Source organism: Channa argus, chromosome 18 (genome assembly GCF_033026475.1).
Source record: "Channa argus isolate prfri chromosome 18, Channa argus male v1.0, whole genome shotgun sequence".
NCBI classification, from domain to species: domain Eukaryota; kingdom Metazoa; phylum Chordata; class Actinopteri; order Anabantiformes; family Channidae; genus Channa; species Channa argus.
The window spans coordinates 21,863,820-21,885,344 of NC_090214.1; the positions used below are offsets into that span (position 1 = coordinate 21,863,820).

Here is a 21,525-nt window from a genome sequence, read left to right on the forward strand (position 1 = left end):
CACCAGTGATTCAAATACGTATCTGAAATGGTGAAGAGTAGTACAGACAGTAAAGTAAGAACAGGATTAAATGAAAATGGTGGCTACATAAACAGTGTGAACATTTGTGAGAAATGACACTTTTGTATATTTGTGAGGATATGCTTTACTAGAATTGCTCGGCGAGAAGGTCATTTTGTGCAAGCTAATCTTAAATCTTAACAAGGTCCAACATTGCAGCTTCACTGGTAGTGTGTGTTCTACTGACAGTGTGTTGAGAGTGTGAAACACACCAAAGCCAGCTACCACTACTTCCTGAGTGATAAACATGCTCAGACACACACACAATCAACATAAACTAGACTGAGGTATCTTTAAGTGACACTGTAGATAGGACAGAACAACAAATTCCTAAAGCAGTCCCTAAATATAATATGTGAGTAGAATATGGATGCATTTTGTTCAAATACAAAACTAAGTAACAACATGTTATAATTTGATTGTATTAATTAATATATCAATCGTTTAAAGGCTTAAGTTAAGTTAAAACAAGGTTAACCATATAATTATTAGTTAGAATTAATCACATAAGAAAAAAAGGTGTAAATGCAATTTTTTAAAAATCAGCAAGCAAAACAAACAAACAAACCGACAAACCTAATTTTACCATATGAAACTCAAAATCTTACACTAATAGATTTAAAATGTCATAAATGTTTTAGTTAAAATTTGATTAAAATGCACTATTTTGTAATGACTATGCTGTTATGATAATGTCGTGATCGTATTCTGCTTTAAATAAAATTTAGAAGGTCAGCAATGGTCGCTCAGTAAAAATTCGGTGAATCGCATCTAAACGATCTCTAAATTGTTGCCATCACTCATTAGTGCTGTCATTTGTGTCACTGCAGCTGTCACATAATTTCCTGCATGCAGCAGATGTACTGGTCAGTGCTCAAATAAAAAAAGGAAGTAAAAGAATTAAATTGTCAAGGAAGTCGTTAAAATGAGGAAGCTTCTGTGCTCCACCACCTCACTGTATGTCAGTACTCAGACTTATGGTTTACCAGCTCGTCAGGATCAACTGTGAGTGTTGCCTTGTTTTATGTGGTTGTCACTGCACATTTTTATATGCCAAGACCTGGCTTGATTTAAGATGACCTCTTCACATGTTGTTCAGACTGTTGACAGCTGATATGCTGAAGGACTGAAAGAACCATAGTTGAAGAGAGACAGTCTCTGGAAGTACGTCTCTACATTGTACACAGTAAGTGCAGCATTAGTGTTTGATTTCATAGTGTTAAAGTATTATTGTTTATATCCAAGTTAAAAACTGTTCGTTTCTCTCTGAGACTCTCTGAGTTTTATGTCAGATCAAGATATTTTATCTCGCGTTTTGGTGACTAATTTTTTATCAAACAAGGAAGAATTTGCCAGAGATGATGACATAATGTCCCTGGTTCCTTGCGCCTTATTTCAGGAAATTAATTATATAATGAAGAAAATAGAAAACAGCATAGAATCATGTTAAGTTATTGAGAAATTGTCCTAATATCTTTTAACTTTTTATTAATTTAGGAAGAGAATAATTTCGTAGTTTCCTTTAAGTCTAATTTAAATGGCTGTAGTAACCACGTCTTCTACATAATACTTCTACTTTGCTTTAGGGGAAATATTGTACTTTGACACATGCTGTTATAATCCAAACAAACACTGACTTAAAGAATCTAGTTATGTTACAGTATATGAAGTATAAAGTTAGCTCCACCTCAAGTAGCTACAGTACTTTAATGTCTTATGTAACAATATATTACATCACAGTGTTTAATTCTTGTATGAAGAGATCAAACGCTGCTACTGTGTTGTATCAACAATACAAAAATACAGTTCATCTCCGGAAGAAAATCCTAATACCATTGACCTCCGTAGCAATGGTCATAGAGAGGTTGGAGAGAGTGCAGCATGCAGCTAGCAGCATTATTAAGATCAGTCGTCACTGCAATTCTTTTAATCATGCTGGTATTCAGTTTTTAAGACACATGCATGAATACTGCCCACTGTAATTATTTTAACTGCACAGTTAGAGCTGGTGGAGATATATTAAGTTTGTTAAACGATCCAAAACACCTGTGGGATGTGGCAATAGGTTTGATTTATAATCACAATTACAATATGAATGTCTAAAAATGAATTTTAGTATTAGAATGTGACCAGTAAAAATCATAAATCAAGACTTTGGTAATATGATTAATAAGAATGTAACTTTAAGGTCTTTGATTAGGTAAGGTAATATTTAATCATTTATTTATCGAGACAAATTGGTGTTGGATTGAACAATGCTCCATGTTAATAAAATATTGTTCCTGGATTAGCAATGCAATTTCAAAAACTGCGCTAATCATAAACGTTGTAGAAAAAACTAGGAGAAAGAGGCCGGTATAGTGTGGTGGTGCATTGAAAATGGATTTTTTTGTAACTACGCCTATTAGAGATATCATCAAACTACAATTCTAACTAGCTGAAAGGCATATACCCATAACTTCAATTACATTTTATTAAGTAAAAAATATCTTATTTCCTGTTGACACAAAAATGTGTCATTTCGCTAGAATAAATTTTTAGCACCGTGAGAGCTGGCAGATGTTATTGTTCTCGGTAACACCACACTTAATTGCTTAAGTTGCTTATCATGTGTACCAGGAGATTATGAACTAATATATACCATTCAAATAAGATTACTAATTATTGACAAATTCACTGAAGTAACAAACTTCTTTTTATGAGCTCTTTTAAGTTCAATTTGTCAATGACAGGAAATATTGTTGCATTCTGAACTGATATACACAAGGATTGGGTGCCAGTCCTGCATCAGATTTAGATAATCATCATGTTAGTGTTCTTATGCTAAAAGGGGTTTAGGAAATACTTTCTGACAAGGAATATTGATTAGGAATAATTGAAATTTAAGACGTCTTAAGTTTTGACTAGTCATAACTTCAGTGTATGTACAGTTTATACAACTGAATTACAACTAGTACTTATATATACATATGTTTCATGTAAGTATATGTAACTTTTCACAAGCATAGGGAGACTGTGGCGCAGGAAGGTAGAGCGGTTATCCACCAATCTCACAGTTGTTGGTTCAATTCCCAGCTCCTCCAGTCACATATTGAAGTGTCCTTGAGCAAGACACTGAACCCCAACTTAGTTGGTGAGTGTTGGCCAGCTGCATACCAGCTCCCCCACCGGTGTGTGTGTGTGATTGTGAGTGTGAATGGGTGAATAAGAAGCAGTGTAAAGCGCTTTGAGTGCCAATAGGTAGAAAAGTGCTATATAAGTGCAGAACATTTTACCATTTACCATAATAGAACATAGCAAAGCACAGCAGAGCTGAGGGGAGGGAAAGCTGGTCAGAGAAGGTGGTTTTGTTCTCGCTTAAGTTACATCTTGTTGCTTGGTTATAAAAGCCCAACTGTACAAGGACATGCGCAGTGTCATCACCTAAAAATGTAATATATCTCTTGTTCCTCATTACTCTGTTTAAACCTAATATTTTTACTTTACTTAAAATATTAATCCCTGTTAAAAATAACTTGTTGCATTACTCGTTATAATACTTTTCCAAAGGGTTAGAGACAGACGGAGAATCAATAGTGAAAATTAGCAACATATCACCATCTCTTATGCAGCCACATACTGCATTAGTTCTGTGGTGCTTGTTGTAGCAGTTGTTGAAGATTAAAACCCAATTTTTGTTGTTTAGCCATTGAAGGACTACAGCCACGCTCCCCAGCCAAACATCTTTGTTGGGATGTGGCTCCATGAGATCTACACTGTTGTGCTGTCTTAATAAGTGTTTCAAGAAGTTTTACCACTGTCTGCACTCAATTTACATGTTACAATAATGCTCTTATCACTGGGCCTACACTGGACATTGCTGTCTAGGTTCATAGGTTTGTATCAGATTTTCAAAGGAGGTCCCCTGTGTAGCCAGAATGAAAGTGTTTGCAGCATGTTTTGGGATGTCTTGTAACTTTTAAATTTAGACCTCCATTACATATCTACAAGGTTCTAAATTAAAGGTTTTGCAACGGCTTTTTAGCAAGTCTTAGGAACACTGAATTTACATATTTACATACCAGAAGTACCTTAACCGAAGATACTTTGACATGTGGACCATCTTATTTAGATAGTAAGATATTTAACTTATTTTGGACCTCTTTGGACATCTATAACATGTCATAGATAGACATATTTGATTCAAGGCTGTTTTGATTGTTTACTGACCTCAAAAAATTGTCCTTAAAAGATGTTTACATACTGAAAAATTCAACAGTTACAAGACGTATTAAAAAGATGTCACAAAGAATTAATCAAACTTTGGGTGGATATATTGTGGACATCTTATAAAACTGGTTTGAAACAGATTACTTATTTTATCTATCTTCGATATGTAATAACCTCCAAATTTGTTTGGAGGTTTGAAATTGAATTTTCAATTCAATTTAATTCAACTTTATTTATATGGCGCCAATTCACAACAAAGTCATCTGAAGGCACTTTACAGAATAAAGTCAAGACTATAAAGATGTATAGACAAAACCCAACAATTGGAGGAAAAACTCCCTTTAACAGAAGAAACCTCCAGCAGAACCAGGTTCAAGGTGGGCAGCCATCTGCCTTGACCGGTTGGGGTGAGTGGAAAGTGTAGAGAGAAAAGAAAAAGAGCAACAAAAAGCAACAACAAAACATCGGACAGGTTGTTAGGACCAGTAGCTGCACGCTGGAAAACACACAGCTCCAAAACTGGGGGCACCTGCAGAAAGGGACAGAGAGAGGGAGACAGAAAAGGAAAAAGACAACTACGGGAGAAAACACACAGAGTCATACAGTACTGACTGTGGCGTGAGAGGGGGTCAAGAGGCCGAAAGGAGCATCGGGGGTGGGTCCCCCAGCAGTCTAAGCATAACTACAACTAAGTATAAGCTTTATCAAAGACGAAGGTTTTAATTCTAGACTTAAAAGTAGAGAGGGTGTCTGCTTCCCGAATCTGAACTGGGAGATGGTTCCACAGGAGAGGAGCTTGATAGCTAAAGGCTCTGCCTCCCATTCTATTTTGGGAAATTCTGGGAACCACAAGTAAGCCCATTGTGAAAATTCAGGATGGGTCAGAGAACTTCTCTGGGAGCTATGTGTGTGAGAGAGATAGTGAGAGAGTGCTTTGGGTACCAATAAGTTTAAATGAGTTACTGTATATAAGTGCGGACCATTTACCATTTATTAGAGATGCAAGAGTCTGATGCACCAGTGAGGTATTGTGTGAGGGAAGAAGATGATAATATTTTGGGTGAGATTTAGGGCAGGAGTCTGATCCATAGTGATGCTGAGGAGAGGTTGGCAGGGTTTTGGTGAGCACAATGGAAGACCCATGGAGGAGGGTTTCACCAGCTGGCCCTGAAATGACAACTGACAGCAGAGAGCGGCAACCAATTTATAGCTTGATAGCTATACGATGATTACCTTGCTGTGGCTGTGGAGGAAACAGTCAGCTGATTGAAATAGAAGTGGACGGGGAGAAAAGAGTGAGGGAACATAAATATGTTTTTCTGATTAAACTTTTGCATTAGTTTTATTTGAATTGAATAATCTAGCAACTACAACATGATTAATTCTAAGATAAATTTCTACCACAAAGATTTAGACAGTGGTCACACAGGCTGCAGCACTTGTTATTTATTTGGATGGGCTCTGTGTGGACCATGCACTTACCAGCACAGCCCATAGCAGCAAAGCCAAATCTATTTCAGACTTTCTGTACATCCTAATGTGATGTCATTCAGCAACCTCATGTGTTGGTCAATGATGTACATGCAAACTGGATTATTTTGTAACGTAACCATGGACTTTTTGGTAGTTAACTTAGCATTGTCATGACTAAAAATGACACAGCTGCGAACAGGTTAACTTCCCTCACTTGCACAATTTTGTCTGTGCATAATATTATTCCCTGTGCTGTGTTTTGGAATCTTATTACCTTTAAACATCTAAATTATTACCTCCAAGGGGACGTTCCTGATTGTATTTGACTGTTCACTGTTTCACCAGCACTTGAAACAACACACAATCCAGCCCCCCGCTCTATGTAACATTTTACCATAAAACAAAAAGGGAGAAATATTGGACTGACTCATGAAATCATGTAACTTGTGTGTTAAAAAGGGAACATCATATATGCGGTAAACTACTAAACATGCGTACTTCAACCAGCAAACACACTTTTGCTGCTTCCCACTATGGATCCCTGAAAAGGGGGACTGGGAGTTAAAAAAAAAGCTCTGAAATAAACCTGAGAATGCTCAGTTAACCACATAACTTTTTGAATTACAAATCTCAAATTGTGGAAAACTAGGCAATGGATAAATCCCATTTCCCCACACATCATGACAGACTCTGAATTACATCTGTAAAAGGAAAATGGCAGAAATGACCATTTGGTCATATATTAACTTGTAATGTTTTAATCTAAATCTAGACAAATGATGATTCTGATTCCATCTGGTTCCACTTGTTGTTTTTAGATACATTTCCTCCAAGGTGGCTGAACCTGTGAAGGAGCCATCGTCCAGTAAGCAAAATGGCTGACACCGTGAATACACTGCCATTTTTCTATGGCAACATTACCAGGGAGGAGGCTGAGGACTACCTACGGCAGGCAGGCACGGGAACTGGCTTGTTTCTCCTAAGGCAAAGCCGAAACTATCTTGGAGGCTTTGCACTGTCTGTATCGCATTCAGGCCGCTGCTACCACTACACTATTGAAAGAGAACCCAACGAAACATATGCTATTGCTGGTGGTAAAAGCCACAGGAGCCCGGTGGATGTGATTGATTACCACTCCCAGGAGATGGATGGCCTTGTGTGTCTGCTGAAGAAACCCTGCAACAGGCCTAAGAACATGCAGCCAAAGGTGGGCCCGTTTGAGGACCTGAAGGAAAAATTGATTCGGGAGTATGTAAAGCAGACCTGGAATCTGCAGGTTAGTTACAACTCGATCCATTAAGTATTGGGCCATTTAGAATATCTCGAATGATACTTTATCTGTTCTGTCTGTCTATCTATCTATAAATAAGACAGGTGTGTTAGTTTGTATTTACAGTAAATGAATGCATCACCACGATTCATATCTCCGGAGAGAGCGCATCTCCATAGTTACCTACCCCATTCCCTGCCCTGTAAATTGGGAAGGAGCCAGAACAGAAACTAAATGCTGTAGACTGCATGATGCACACATAATAACTTCAATAATAAGCCTATTGTTATTTTATCTGGGCACCTGGACATTAATATGGGGGCAACTCCTCCACCTTCCGCCTGATTGTTTTGTTCACTAACACTTACTTACTTAGGTGTGTGATATAGTGCATATATTTGTAATTAAAATACATTTGGTTTCAATTCCTTTAAATGTATTAAGATTAAGATGCTGTAATTACAATGTCAACAACATGTCTGTTCAAGACTTATATGATAGGTTTGGAACACTCATAAATTAAGATTGTGTGTAGTGTAAAGTATTCTGAGTATGAGAAATCACATGCGTGGCAATCATTTGTTTCACTGGTTCTTACATCAAGGCCCACTATCAGCCAAATGAATTTCCAATAAGCAAGTTAAAAGCCAGTTAAAGCGAGTAATATACGGTATCTGGCTATTGGAGACATGAGCTCATAGATCATGCATGTGTGCAGGGGGCAGCTCTTGAGCAGGCCATCATCAGCCAGAGGCCTCGGCTGGAGAAGCTCATTGCCACCACTGCACATGAGAGAATGCCCTGGTTTCATGGATCAATTACACGAGAGGACTCTGAGTCCAGGCTTCAAAGTGGATCCCGTGCAAATGGGAAATTCCTGTAAGTATTTTCCTGTAAGTGTTTTCTGGGCTGTGTTTACACAAGTGATAAAATGAATGATGACATGTGTTTCCAAATATGAACCAGTTATTTCCACAATTGCAAGAGTCTTGCAAACTTCAAATATTCACATTTACATTTACATTTAGTCATTTAGCAGATGCTTTTATCCAAAGAGACTTAAAAGTGAGGTACAAGGCAGCAAAAATCTAAGTCAAGGAGAAAACATCAAAGCAAATTCCTATCAGAAAAGTGTTTATTGTTATTGTTACTTTTCCCCCCGTACATTTACGGTAGCCACAGCAGTTCAATAGTTTTGATTGGGCACATTTTTTACACAGGATGCCCTTCCTGGCGCAACCCTCCCCAATTTCTACCGGGCTTGGACCGGCACTGGGATATTAGGGGTTCTTGGAGTTCTATTAGGAGTCTTGTACTTGGACATATTCTACCACCCCTTACATTAGCCCTGTATTATGCAGGTACTACATAACTGCTTTTCAGCACTGAAGAGTACTGAACTACATATCAACATCTGTACTAATAGTTATAATAGTTATAATGGTTAAAATAGTTTGATAATCAATAAAAAATAATTTGATTTGTGTTTTGGTCACCTGTTGTATAAACTTGAAGATACTGGTCTGGCAAGAAAACATTTTTACAATCTTAAAATTTTAATGTTATAGTTTGTTTTTAGTTAAGATTTAAATTCAATTCAACTTTATTTATACAGCGCCAATTCACAACAAACTCATCTCAACGCAATTTACAAAATAAAGTCAAGACAATAAAGATGTATAGAGAGAACCCAACAATTCCCACTTAAGCAAGCCCTAGGCAACAGTGGAGAGGAAAAACTCTCTTTGACTGGTTAAGGTTAGTGAAAAGTCAAGAGAGAACAGAAAAGAGCAACAAAAGCAACAAAAAAACATTGGGCAGGTTGGTAGGATCTGTAGCTGCACACTGGAAAACACACGGCTCCCAAGCTGTGGACACCTGCAGAAAGGGACAGAGAGAGGGAGCCAGAGAAGGACAAAGACAACTACGGGAGAAAACACACAGAGTCATACAGTAGTGACAATTGTTGGGTGAGAGGAGAGGAGAGAAGAGATGGTCAAGAGGAGGAAAGGAGCTCAGTGCATCGGGGGGTGGGTCCCCCAGCAGTCTAAGGCAATAGCAGCATAACTATAAATAACTATATGCTGTATTATAGAGGAAGTTTTTAAGCCTAGACTTAAAAGTAGAGAGGGTGTCTGCTTCCCGAATCTGAACTGGGAGATGGTTCCACAGGAGAGGAGCTTGATAGCTAAAGGCTCTACCTCCCATTCTACCTTTGGAAATTCTGGGAACCACAAGTAGGCCTGCATTCTGAGAGCGAAGTGGTCTACTGGGATGATATGGTGCTATGAGGTCTTCTAAATATGATGGAGCCTGACCATTCAGAGCTTTATATGTAAGAAGCAGGGTTTTAAATTCTATTCTACATTTAATGGGAAGCCAATGGAGAGAAGCTAGTGAAGGTGAAATATGATCTCTCTTGCTAGTTCCAGTCAGCACTCTTGCTGCAGCATTTTGGATTAATTGCAGGCTCTTTAGGGAGTTACTGGGGCATCCTGAAAGTAGGGAATTACAGTAGTCCAACCTAGAGGTAACAAATGCATGGACCAGTTTTTCGGCATCACTTTGAGACAGGATGCTCCTAATTTTGGCAATGTTCCGTAGGTGGAAGTAGGCTGTTCTAGAGATTTGTTTTATATGTGAGGTAAAGAACAAATCCTGGTCAAAAATAACTCCAAGGTTCCTTGCAGTAGTACTGGAGGCCAGACTTATGCCATCTAGAGTAACAATATGGTTGAACAGCATATTTGTGAGGTTTTTGGGCCCAAATACTATGACTTCAGATCTGGACAAGGGTTGAAAACTTCTAAAGCTTGGTATTTACCCAGGAGTCATTCTATAGGAACTTCAAAAGTTGTGTGCAGAAATGGGAGAACTTTATAGAACATCTTAGGTACATTCCATTAACAAGGCCTTCATTGTTGAGTAGCTAGACAGAAGCCACAGCTGGTTTGGTCTCTTAGTCTTCTAACTCCCACAGTTGTTGGCAGATACCATTACTTAAAATGGAGCCAAAATAGCACCCACTTTAACACACATTTTAACTGTGGACACACAGTGGTGTGGTTAGAGTTAGGCACAAAAAAATCAGGGGTAGATTAGATTTACCTAAGGGACTCAATGAAGATGTTTAGTAAATAAGTTGTGGTCTGTCTTAAAAATCACTACTTCATTATTGTCATGTTTATGTGTCTTATGCTACATGACTGTTGTAACAGCAGTTGTTGTTTCACACTTGACTCGACCTCTAGTATCCTGTGTGAAAGTCCTCTGTTTAGTGTGTGATCCATCCGCGGCCCAAGCAGGCCTCTTTGTAGGGTTTAAATACTACATCATATTGATAATATTCACTTATCAGATTACAATGCGTCTTCTCACTTAAATAAAAATGAATGGGGCCAAGTAGAAATCCTCTAGAGTATTTGAGATCTGAGACTGGGACAATGGTTCATCCTGACCATGATCCAAAGCAAACAAGTCTCTTACTGTCCTTGAGTGACTTCAATCTTCCAGAGCACCTTGAGAGACCTGGAGGTGACAGTGCACCGACACTGCCTATTTATTGTGTGGCGAATGTAAAGGTCCGAGTACTTTTGTAAATAAGAGATCTCAGTTTTTTATTTAAATTAATTATGAAAGAAGAGTCGATTTTAAAATAATGGGAAAATGCAGTAAAATGTATAACAGTAAATAATTCTTTTAAAGACAACTACACATTCATTCATTTTCAGAAGCTTTTATCCAAAGTGACTTACACCTGTGGTACAAGCAAAAAAAATAAAAATGTAACTTAGAAAAATGATATTGAAACCAAAGCGCTATGAGAAGAAATGTTTCGGTTTCGTAAGATGTAGCTGCCAGTTCGGGAAGTTTTTTTTAATTGCATAGGAGTTATGTTTTCAGTAGTTTTTTCAGTTGTGTCTGCTTATGTTGGATGGAAAACGGCTATAGATCTTTTTTATAAGTACCTGACAATCTGTGGATCACTGACCACATGTGTTTGAACAGGAGTCTCAGAGTCAAGACCAATGATTGTCTTCATTGCAGTACACAACACAACATTGGCTGTTTCCTTACTTTTCTATATGCTCTATTTCTTTCTTACAGCTATATACAGTTTATCTGTCTTTGCATCTGTAGGATCAGCATCATCATTCAAATACAAATGCAATATTGTCCATGGACCACAGGGCTAGTGGTTTGATCCCCAGTCCCGGCTATATGTTAAAGTGGCTAGACTCCTAATAGAGCCTCTAATATCCCAGTGCCAGTCAAAGCCCGGAGGGTTGCGTCCGGCACTGGGAGCCACAGTCGTGTTAAATGTCATCTGTTCACAGTGAGACCTTTCCACCTTTATCACCTTTCTCTCAAACCAGCAACGAAAACAAAATAAATTCACAAAACAGGCATTGTATCAAAACCATCAGTGTAACTTTAACTTTGACAAAGCCAAAATAATTGAGACACTGACTAATCTAATCAGTATACAGAATACTGTGTGGCATCAGCTTTGATTCAAGTTTATCCTGCTCCTGCATTTCCACTGGATTTTACATGGTGGGGTGTTCAAAATCATTAAAAATGCAACAGTGAATCATCTATGCACTATTTCATTTAGTAGAAAGAACACAGCAGGAGAAATTGCTCTTGAACCTACTTAAACCTCTGTCCTTTCTGAGCGGAGCTTAAAATTAGACATTGATCACCATGTGGAGAAGAGTTGAGCAATATATACAGTGTACAATGAGACTGTTAGCCTGTCACTTTATCTGCTTGCTCAAATGTATTTTGTTTGTCTCTTTTGTGACACATTTTGCTATATTTAGACAGATGGTCCATATTACAGTCCTACTGTCTTCCTGCAGGTTTAGTGTGTTTTATAAGGTTAAGTGTTTTTTGAACTAATGCTTGTTAATTGACTAGACTTGACTAGACTCCGCATTACTTCTGCTATTCTTACCACAAAGTGATACAAAATGAAACATCTTACAGAAATGTTGTTTTCTTTTTTTAGGGCAGTGAGAGCTTCTCTAGCTTCTGACAGCAGAACAAAAGTTCTATAGTACATTATAATGTGTTTAATTCACTATCTTAAATATTTCAAACGCTTTTGTCTTCTTTTGTTACATTTGAACAAAGTAAGTGTGATGTATTTATAGCAGCTAAGCAAGACCAGCACACACATGCACTCAGTAGTTTCCGCTCTGGCAGTTTGCAAAGGACTTCCTGAAGTAGCCACACAAGAGGAAGAATGACAGCAGGGCAAGACGTGTCTATTCTGACCCTTTTCTCTTGAAGCATGTAAAAGGAACATTTTTCCACTGAAACACCCTTGATATCATTTTTAACACCTTCTTATGAAAATATTTCAGACAACATGCTCACATGGCTAAATTCTGCCTTCCAACGTTTTGGCCCTGGCTCCCTTAGAGCAACATTATTATAAATACTTCAATCATTTCAGATTTCTATAATAGTTGTTTTCTTGCTTGTTTTATAAAAATGTTTCAGACTATAGTTAGGATTAAAAAAACCTGTTCTTTTAAACCACATTAAACCCCATTTTTTATGCTTAACCTTAAATCCCCTGATGCACATTTACTGTGTTAAAAAGCTATTGCAACAGGGGTATATCCAGAACTACTGATGGTACAAGACCAAATTTCCCCAGTGAAACCTCAACCACAAAAAAAGCAAGAAGCCTGTTTTATGACTTCAGCTTATGCACAAGGGTTTAGAGGAACTAAACCATGAGAGCTGACAAAGAGCATCATAATGTAAGGTTCAGTTTTTACTCACATGGAACAGATGGACTGAGAAGGAATAAAAAAAAGAAACCAAGAGAAATTAAACATTTACTGTTGCATGTTCTTGAATCAAGCCATTTGGCAGGTTCAGCTGACTGCTTTTACAGTTTTACAGTACAGTATAAATAACTCAGCACAAATACAGACATGCTCAGTTTAGGAAGCAGGCAGTATTTCATCATTATAAACTTGTGTCCATATCACCTCCGTCTAATCGTTGTACATTTTACAAACGAATGCAAAAAGACAAGCTTGGTTAGGGGAACTTGACATGTGTGTTACTTTTTATGTCTGTGATCTTGATACTATTCAAAATGTATTTCTATATTCAAAAATTACAAAAAGCTCAACATGGTAGAAATAAATAAATAGATAAATTAATACACAAATGCTCATAAACACTGTGTGCAAAACGTAGCCCGACTTTTTCAAGTGAGAGTGATTTTATAACAACCCTAGAAAGAACTTTGTTTTAAAGCTGCCACTTAAAAGGTTGAAATGTTATAAAGGTGCATCCAACACCAAAGTATGAAGCCATAAACCATGAGCCCTGATAAGCCGTATATAGGCAGTGAAGAAGTGGTGAAGAAGCGATATAAATTATGTTCTTCAAAGACACATCATGTCTTGCATCCAGGGTCTTTAAATCAACTCTTCTTGTAACGAAAATGTATTTCCTGTATGGTTTATTTTTGATCTTTGTCAAGATAATTTCTTTTTATGAAAAGTTGCATAATTTATTTAGCATTATATTAACAGACCATATTAAAAATAATGTTATATTAGCCTTTGTTGCCATGTTCAGATTTTACATTCCCCTTAAACTGCCTGTAACTGCTCACTCTTACACAATAGATGTAGCAAACGGTGTTGAAACCAGAGACACCAACACAAAACTCAAGTACATTAAAAGTGTGAGTGTGAGCTCTTCCCAACCACATGTTGAAGTGTCCCTGGGCAAGAAACTGAGCCCCCAGCAGCCTCCATCCCCAGCCGTGCAGTGCCGGTCCCAAGCTGGGTAGAAAATTGGGGAGGACTGTGTCAGGAAGGATATCTGGCATAAAAACTCTGAAATGATCTGCTGTGGCGACCCTGAACTTATGGGATGAGCCAAAACGGCCAAAAAACAGTACTTAACATGTTCTCCACTGGTAGAACTGCTACTGCTATTTATGTCCCACATCTTTGATAACATGAATGTACAGGTCTAGTCCAGATTTGATCTAAATGTGCCTTGTATAGGTCCTGTTAAGTTTAATTGATGTACAGAGAAGCACTTCATCAAGTTTCTTCTATTTATTAATTGACTCTTTAGTTTGAAGCTATAGAACAAACCGAGTGCTCGGGGTTACACACCAGAGAAACACAACTGCAGTGGGGCCTATGGTAATGCCAATAAGGTTCGAATCCCACCCCAAGAGGTGTGGCCCCGCCCACCACCAATCCCGAGCCCGGATAAAATGGGAGGGGTTGTAGCAGGAAGGGAATTCGCCATAAAAGGCCATGCCAAATCAACATGCGGTACACGTTCCAATGCGACAATCCCTGACAAGCCGAGAGCTGTTGATTTATTGGTATTGCAGCTTGTAATTGTGGAGACATTTTTTAGTGCCAGGTAGTAATCAATCATTAATAATACATCATAATTGATGTGTTGATTATATGTTGTAATGAGAAACTGCAGCTGCAATTTAAAGAGCATTTAGTCTTACCCAGTGAAGTAAAAGGACAAAATGGAAATTTATGGAAATAAAAAAGTTTTTATTACTGACTTTATTACTTATTACTTTAAAATGAAGTACAATCCATCCATCATTTGTTTAAACATACTTTTCCTGACTGGTAGAATGCTTGAACTGAAACTGTTGTACGGGATCACTGAAATCAGTTTGCATACCTGCACGTGATTACCACCCAGAGGCTCTATGGGGAAATGCATTCGGCCTCACATAAAGTAGGTCTGTGCCTGTGTTTAAAGCACAGCAAGATGCCAATTACCTTACACCTACCTCCCAGTTAAACTAAAGCAAAGCTACTCTATGGAGAAATGCAGTTTGGTTAACTAGAGCTACTTTAAACTACTACTACTGTTAAAAAAAAAAGATCAAATTAAGAGTGTCCACTTGTCATGAACCTTTAAGAGAAGAGATTGCAAAGAGTGTCTTTTACTTGTTCCCACATCATACAGAAGACAAAAACTAAAAAAGTCCACTACCCATGGGAAGGTTTGAAGACTGTCCATCACACAGGCACCAGAAAGTAGCCCAAGGGGCTTCTGCACCACACACGATTACTCAGTTAGCCAGGTAGCTTCTAAAATAGTAGCAATAACATCTGAACATTTGTTAATAACTGCTAATAATCATCAACCCGAACTCTACATATTAACATATTAACATTTTCCAAATTAGATTCAAATCTATTTATTCAAAATTCTTCACAGGTGAGCTGAAATCCACCTGTAATGTAGTCACAGTCTCAGTTTGTCATTTACTTTTTATAGGAGGGAGTCTGTTCTCCATTATCCGATTAAAGACTCATATGAGAATTGTCCTTTTGATAACTGTTGATCTGATAATCTTAAATTGATATCCAGAAAGTAAACACTGACCCACAATGTAAAATCCTTCACTTCCATTGTATGTTTTTTTACATCCTTCTTCTTCTTGGTGACTTTGTCCTATTTCCTCCATTATTGTCTCTTCTTGTGTGCACAGGATTCGACAGAGAGATTTGAACAGTTCCTATGCTCTGTGTTTACTTCATGAAGGACAGGTCATGCATTACCGCATTGACAAGGACAGGGCCAACAAGCTCTCTATTCCAGATGGCAAGAAGTTTGACACCCTGTGGCAGGTTAACACAATCATTTTCATATGTCATGCTTGGATCACTGCTTATTCACTGACAACCATTTTGTTCTTTTAGAAATAATTCTATGATGCACTTTAGTCATTATAATTACACATGTCCATTATGGAAGCTATTTTAAAATGCACTGAGCACTTTGATGCTCTCTGGAATTCAGAAATAATCCAATAGTTGACTATTGCCACAGATGATTTTAATTTCCAGCTACAAAGTTCAGTTTTAACTCAGCTTCTTGATTTTCTGACTAAACACAAAAACAATCCACACATTATTCATGGAACTGTTCTTAAGTAATGTTTTCAGCCTATTGAATGGTCTCAATGCTGCTTTCTTCACAGTGCCAGGAATATACAGAATATACAGTAGGCAGAAAAATATCAAATGTAATGAAACTGATTACCGTTTCATTACATTTCTAATCAAATCATTAGTTACATAATTTGTCAGAAAAACATCAAGATACAAATTTCAACTTTAGAATAGTTAAAATCATAAAAACACTTAAAAAAACACCACATGTAATTACAATATTATTGTAAATGTAGGTGAACAGAGGTTTTGATGTGGATGTGCCACAGCTCAGTGAAATGACTTGAGGAAGCTGGACGCAGTCACTGCACCCAGCTGTTGTTTGCCAGGAACTAGCTGTCCCCAAAACCACAAAATGCCATTTTTACTTTTTGTTTGTGCCCAGACTAAACACAAGACCTTAGATCTTTTTTTCTACTGACTTTCATTCGTTTAATATGTAATTTTTTCTTAAAATTAATATGTTCCATGTTTGTGTGTTGTATGGTTTATTTAATTAAATGTAAGAACCAATGATGTTGTTCTTTACAACAAACCCATCATTAGCAACATGCTGAACTATTTCTGTAAAATATCCACATACCTAGAAAAAAATGTTGACAAAAATGTCATTGTAATTCCTGTGCTTCTCAGCTTCTCCCCCAGATTTGGACCGAATCTTTTATGTTTTGGTCTTGCGTATAGAAAATGTTCAAGACTCTTAATTCTTGTGTTGTCATTGGTGCATGTACTGTAATCGCTACTCTCTTCATCACAGTTGGTGGAGCACTACTCATACAAACCAGATGGCCTGCTGCGAGTATTAAGAGAGCCCTGTCCAAGACCTGATGGAGAAAGCGGTAAAAATGTTCACAACTAACTGACATGTACCTACTGTAAGCAATAGCTATACCATATGTTGAAATCGGGTTTTCCACTTTTGCCATATCATGTGTTCCTAGGACTGATAGGACGGCCGCTCCCTCCCATCGCCCAATCTGGATTAAGTTCTGCAATAGTAAGTTCTATTTTCGTTGGGCATCATTAATAAGCTTCTTTTGCACATTGTTAAGCTACAGTGCCTATGTTTTAAACAGGAAGCTAATGTGTGCACTCATTTACATGTTTTATATTTAGTGACAGAAAATATCTACCCTTTATTAATGTGTTGGTAATCACAGGTAAATGTCTAAAATGGGTTTAAATGATACATTTAGCTTTTAGGTGATAGTATAACAAATACAGAATTTCCAATATAACTGTAAAACTTTATTAAACGCAGTGTCAAGGTGAAAAATTAAATTAATGTATCAGGAAATGAATTAGACATCTCAGCAAGTTACCTATTCACACCTTATGATAACTTATGATGTTCCCACATAGTATTTGAAGATCTCTGGTGCAGTTAGAACTGAAGCAGTCTTTTAAATAAAAGGTGAAAAGTCTTCAAGAATCCCCTCCCGAGTCTCTCTTCGAGAATATTTATTTGCAATTGAATAGCATTAAGAAATTATCATTCGATACCACAGAAGAAAGGCCAGAATATATCATTTATCAGAATGTGGCTGACCCAACCTTTCTCCTGACAGGCTTGCTGTACACTGGATGTGGACATTTTATATACTGTATATTGTTATAATGTATATTGTGGGTGACTTGTGGCATTGTGGAAGGTAGCCTGGTTGTCAACCAATCTCACAGTTGTTGGTTCAATCCCCGGCTCCCCCGGTCACATGTCGAAGTGTCCTTGAGCAAGACACTGAACCCCAACTTAGTTGCTCCCGGTCTTTTCCCACACTCTCTTTCTACTGTAATAATTACATGCATGACTAGATTATTACCTAGTCAACTACTGATGATCTCTCTGACATTCTGGTTTCTAGCACAATGCAGCAGGTGGAATTATCTCCAGACTCAAAACTGTTCCCATACCTGGCCGAAAAAAGGTGCACTAACACACCTACTGTCTCGTCTTAAACCCTTTTGTCACAGCAGTCTGTAACACTCCAGTAACTATGTTTGATTTTGCTTCATTGTGGATTGTAACTTACTAACTCAACTCAGATGCTTGTGCTCTTGGCCTTTTGTTTTATCGCGTCACTTCTTCATCCCTGATCAGAGCAGATAGTTTCACAATTAGAGCTGAATACATCACAAACGTATTCAGTTTCTAGTTAACCTGCTCGTGATGACAGTCTAAAGTTTTCCAGAGGTTACTCAATGCATTTCTGATGTGAACCAAAGCCAGCGGTTTGAGGCTTTGTACATTCAGTAGCTGCTTCCTTCTGTGTGCAGAGACCACACATGCCATGTCTTTTTTCACAGACACCTCCACGTGTTCTTTTGATCAAGCTTGGAAAACTCTCACGCTTGGTGCAAACTTTCCAGAACTCTCTATCCTATTATGCACATAGTTTAGATTGAGCATCAAAATATTTGATAATTTCCGTAATTCTTCAACCATTAAGAGATTTATTGTAATTAACATCATCCTATTTGTTATTATAGGTACAATGCAGACAGTATAAATATACAGCACACATAGGTTGAAGCCATACTAGTGATGTGGACTCAAAGATGGTCCAGACTCTGATTATAATATATAAACAACATATATATGGACCACAGTGAAACTAGGTTTAGAAATAGAGAATTGAATCCTAATAACTTTGGCAAACCCCCAACTTTTCCTCTTGTGCCACCAGCACCACTAACTTTTCACAGTTTTGGACGAATGTTGAAAACTGTTGAAAAACCCTTCATACGCTGACAAGTGTGCTTGTAATTTACAAGTACACTGAAAAACAAGTTTCACATCATTTGGCGAAGATAATATTGCATATCTGCACATATTATTATATAATACTGCATTTTTTAATAGAATTTAAATATTCTAAATACCACCAAGTTCAGATCAGATTGTTGGATTCTTTTTCAGCAACATAATATTTAATGGACATTTAGCTAATTGTTCTTTTATCAGAAATGTATTAAAGTTCATGTTTATGTAATTTCTCAAGGGGATGCCAACTTGTTGATGTAACTTTAATTATTTTGCTCTCACTTGACCATTTTGTTTGGTATATATTTTTTATGTTAAGTTTAGGGTAACATAAAAAGAACCTATCGGGAATGCAAATATTCTAAACATTTGTGATGCTGCAAGAAACAATTTAGGAAATGCATGAAGTCTAGGACATTTAGAATTAAACAACACACACAAAAAAGAATTGTGTAACGCAAAGGAAGGTGATATGTATCCAAGCAGGCTGTGAATTTGAACAGCCATGTCGCCCTATTATGATGCTCAGTCAGAACTCTAGAGATGAGGGTGAATCATCTTTATATTGTTTGGGGCCTTTGAAGGAGGCAGCTCCTGAATTTTATTCTGCCTGACACTTTGGACTTTATTACTTTATCTTGTTTTTTCTGATTTCAGAGCTTTTGCATCTTCACGCCTTAGTTTTTTAGGTTCAACATGTGCAACTTTTATATATAAAGTTGTTTTTGATAAACCTTTAAGGACACTATACTAATGTACGGTTAGTTGAAAAGTATTAAGACCCTTTCATCTCTTGCAAACATTTCTGTCTTGTTAATTTATTTTAAAACTGAATAAATGTTGTTTTTGTCCATATATTTTCACACTACGTCCAATAATGACATTGTGAAAAATCAAATCTCTTTTTCAGAGATTTCTTAAAGAAGGAAGGCCAGATACTGGTGTTTTTAGACTTTTTAATTTCACAAATGTTGAGGCTACACTGCTCCTGCCATGATTCAGAGCTTTAAAAATGTTTTTTTACACTTTTAGAGGACTAGAGATAGTAGCTCATACTTGAGAACTTTAGGTTTTTTTATCAGATGTAAAGTGTAATTTATAGAACGTTGTCCAATCTATTCAGTTTGCCTCAGATGGACTTTAGTCAAGTTCTGTACTGATCCCCCCAAAAATTAAAATGGGCGGAGAGATTTCATTGTTTGATTTGTGATTAATAAGCAAAAATAAAACCAATATTCACATTTTCACCTAATGTCATTATAGGTCATTATGTGTGCGGATCAATGGGAAAAAGGCAACTTCTTTCCATTTTAAAGCAAAGTAACAACATGGTAAAACGTGCTCTTCAGCTTGACCTGCTGTACACTTTCAACAGGGCATTTTGGATTCGAACATTTTTAAAGAAGAGGTGTGGAACATAATGTATGTTTCAGATTGGGCAGCCCAGTGCCATCAGGCTGAGATTCTGGACAGTAAACCGGTTCCACACCCATTCTTTGAATGCATGGAAATGAAGATGTTCGGGACACCCTGTATCTCTTCCTATTGAGTGTATGCTTCCCTGTATTACAGTGATAGTGACTAATGAAAGTCAAACTTATTCCAAAATCCAAAATGTAGCATTTCCCCACTTGATATAGACTTTTTTCCACTTACTTTGATTCGGAAATTGCTGTCATTACAGACTATCACTGGAATACTTGTTCACCCTATTATGTAGGCAAAGCACTTGACTATTGTCTGAATATCTAATGAAGTCACTGCATTTCAGCAGTGCAGCCACTGAAAATATGTTTACTGTGTTTTCATTCAGTCAGTTCTCTCAAATGTTGTCTTCTCTGATAAACTGATAGCAGGGCCGGGAATCTATACACAACACCACCGATAATCTCAACCCTTATGAAACCAGGTTGCTCAATAATCAACCAGTGGGCAAAGGTAAGTCCTAAAATGTTAAGATGCTACTACACTGTAGTAACAAGAGGTGCAAGAGGTGCAGCTTTGTTTTCATTGATGGTTAACAACAGTTAACGATGTGACAAATCCTCAGAGCAAATTTTTGTGTAGATGTCCATCTGAAATCCCAACGTATTTTGCTGTATTAAAGCTAGCAGTTGTGAGTTCATGTACAAGACTGCAAGGTGAAGCATGAAGAGGACAAATCATCACGTTTAGCATGAAGGACACAAAGGAAAAGCTTTGTTACTCAAGCAGTCAGTTGTACAGTGCAATTATCTGAATATCAATTATTCTGCTCTAAAAGGACACATTATGTGTACATCCTTAAATACTTATCTTCATCACCTTTAATTTATCATACTATACATCCACTTTACACAAACATTTAAGCAGCAGGCCTCAGATGGCCTCTACAAAAAACAATGGAAAAAAGAATGTCCTCCCGTAAAATACAAGTCTAACAATATAACATACTATAATATATATTATTATAAGATAATATTATGTGTGTATAGAGGTGGTGTAGCTAGGTGATTACAACTATGCAGAGCAGGTGTTCAGTTAGGTCATAAAACCCTGGACTCTCCAATTGAAGGCCAGTGTTTAATTCCAGTTTGAACCATGACCATTGTAGCTTTTGTTCTGAAACTCATCCTGAAACATTGTTCATTGTTCAACCAACCCACAATTGTGATCTTAGTCATTTATGAATTCAGTTACAAATGACAAATTATCACCAGCTATTGTTTGCACTAACTATTGCAGATAGACATGTTGAGATAGATTAATGTGTTACTTGATTTTAA

The 21,525-nt window shown here is 37.3% G+C and overlaps 1 protein-coding gene across 4 annotated transcripts in view; it reads left to right on the plus strand.

Annotated features, from left to right (window-relative positions):
- syk (spleen tyrosine kinase) overlaps nucleotides 1-21,525 on the plus strand; it is a 34,879-nt gene that overhangs the window by 6,141 nt on the left and 7,213 nt on the right. The window contains exons 1-9 of one of the 4 annotated variants that reach the window (XM_067483249.1): nucleotides 916-1,065; nucleotides 1,160-1,246; nucleotides 6,561-7,018; nucleotides 7,731-7,891; nucleotides 15,537-15,675; nucleotides 16,757-16,838; nucleotides 16,941-16,996; nucleotides 17,862-17,924; nucleotides 20,614-20,698. In XM_067483249.1, the coding sequence (XP_067339350.1) occupies nucleotides 6,617-7,018; nucleotides 7,731-7,891; nucleotides 15,537-15,675; nucleotides 16,757-16,838; nucleotides 16,941-16,996; nucleotides 17,862-17,924; nucleotides 20,614-20,698 (988 nt within the window). In that variant the 5' untranslated portion in view covers nucleotides 916-1,065; nucleotides 1,160-1,246; nucleotides 6,561-6,616. Of the gene's footprint in view, nucleotides 1-914; nucleotides 1,066-1,159; nucleotides 1,247-6,560; nucleotides 7,019-7,730; nucleotides 7,892-15,536; nucleotides 15,676-16,756; nucleotides 16,839-16,940; nucleotides 16,997-17,861; nucleotides 17,925-20,613; nucleotides 20,699-21,525 lie in introns of those variants that run through there. The other 3 variants (XM_067483251.1, XM_067483252.1, XM_067483250.1) reach the window with 3 other exon arrangements.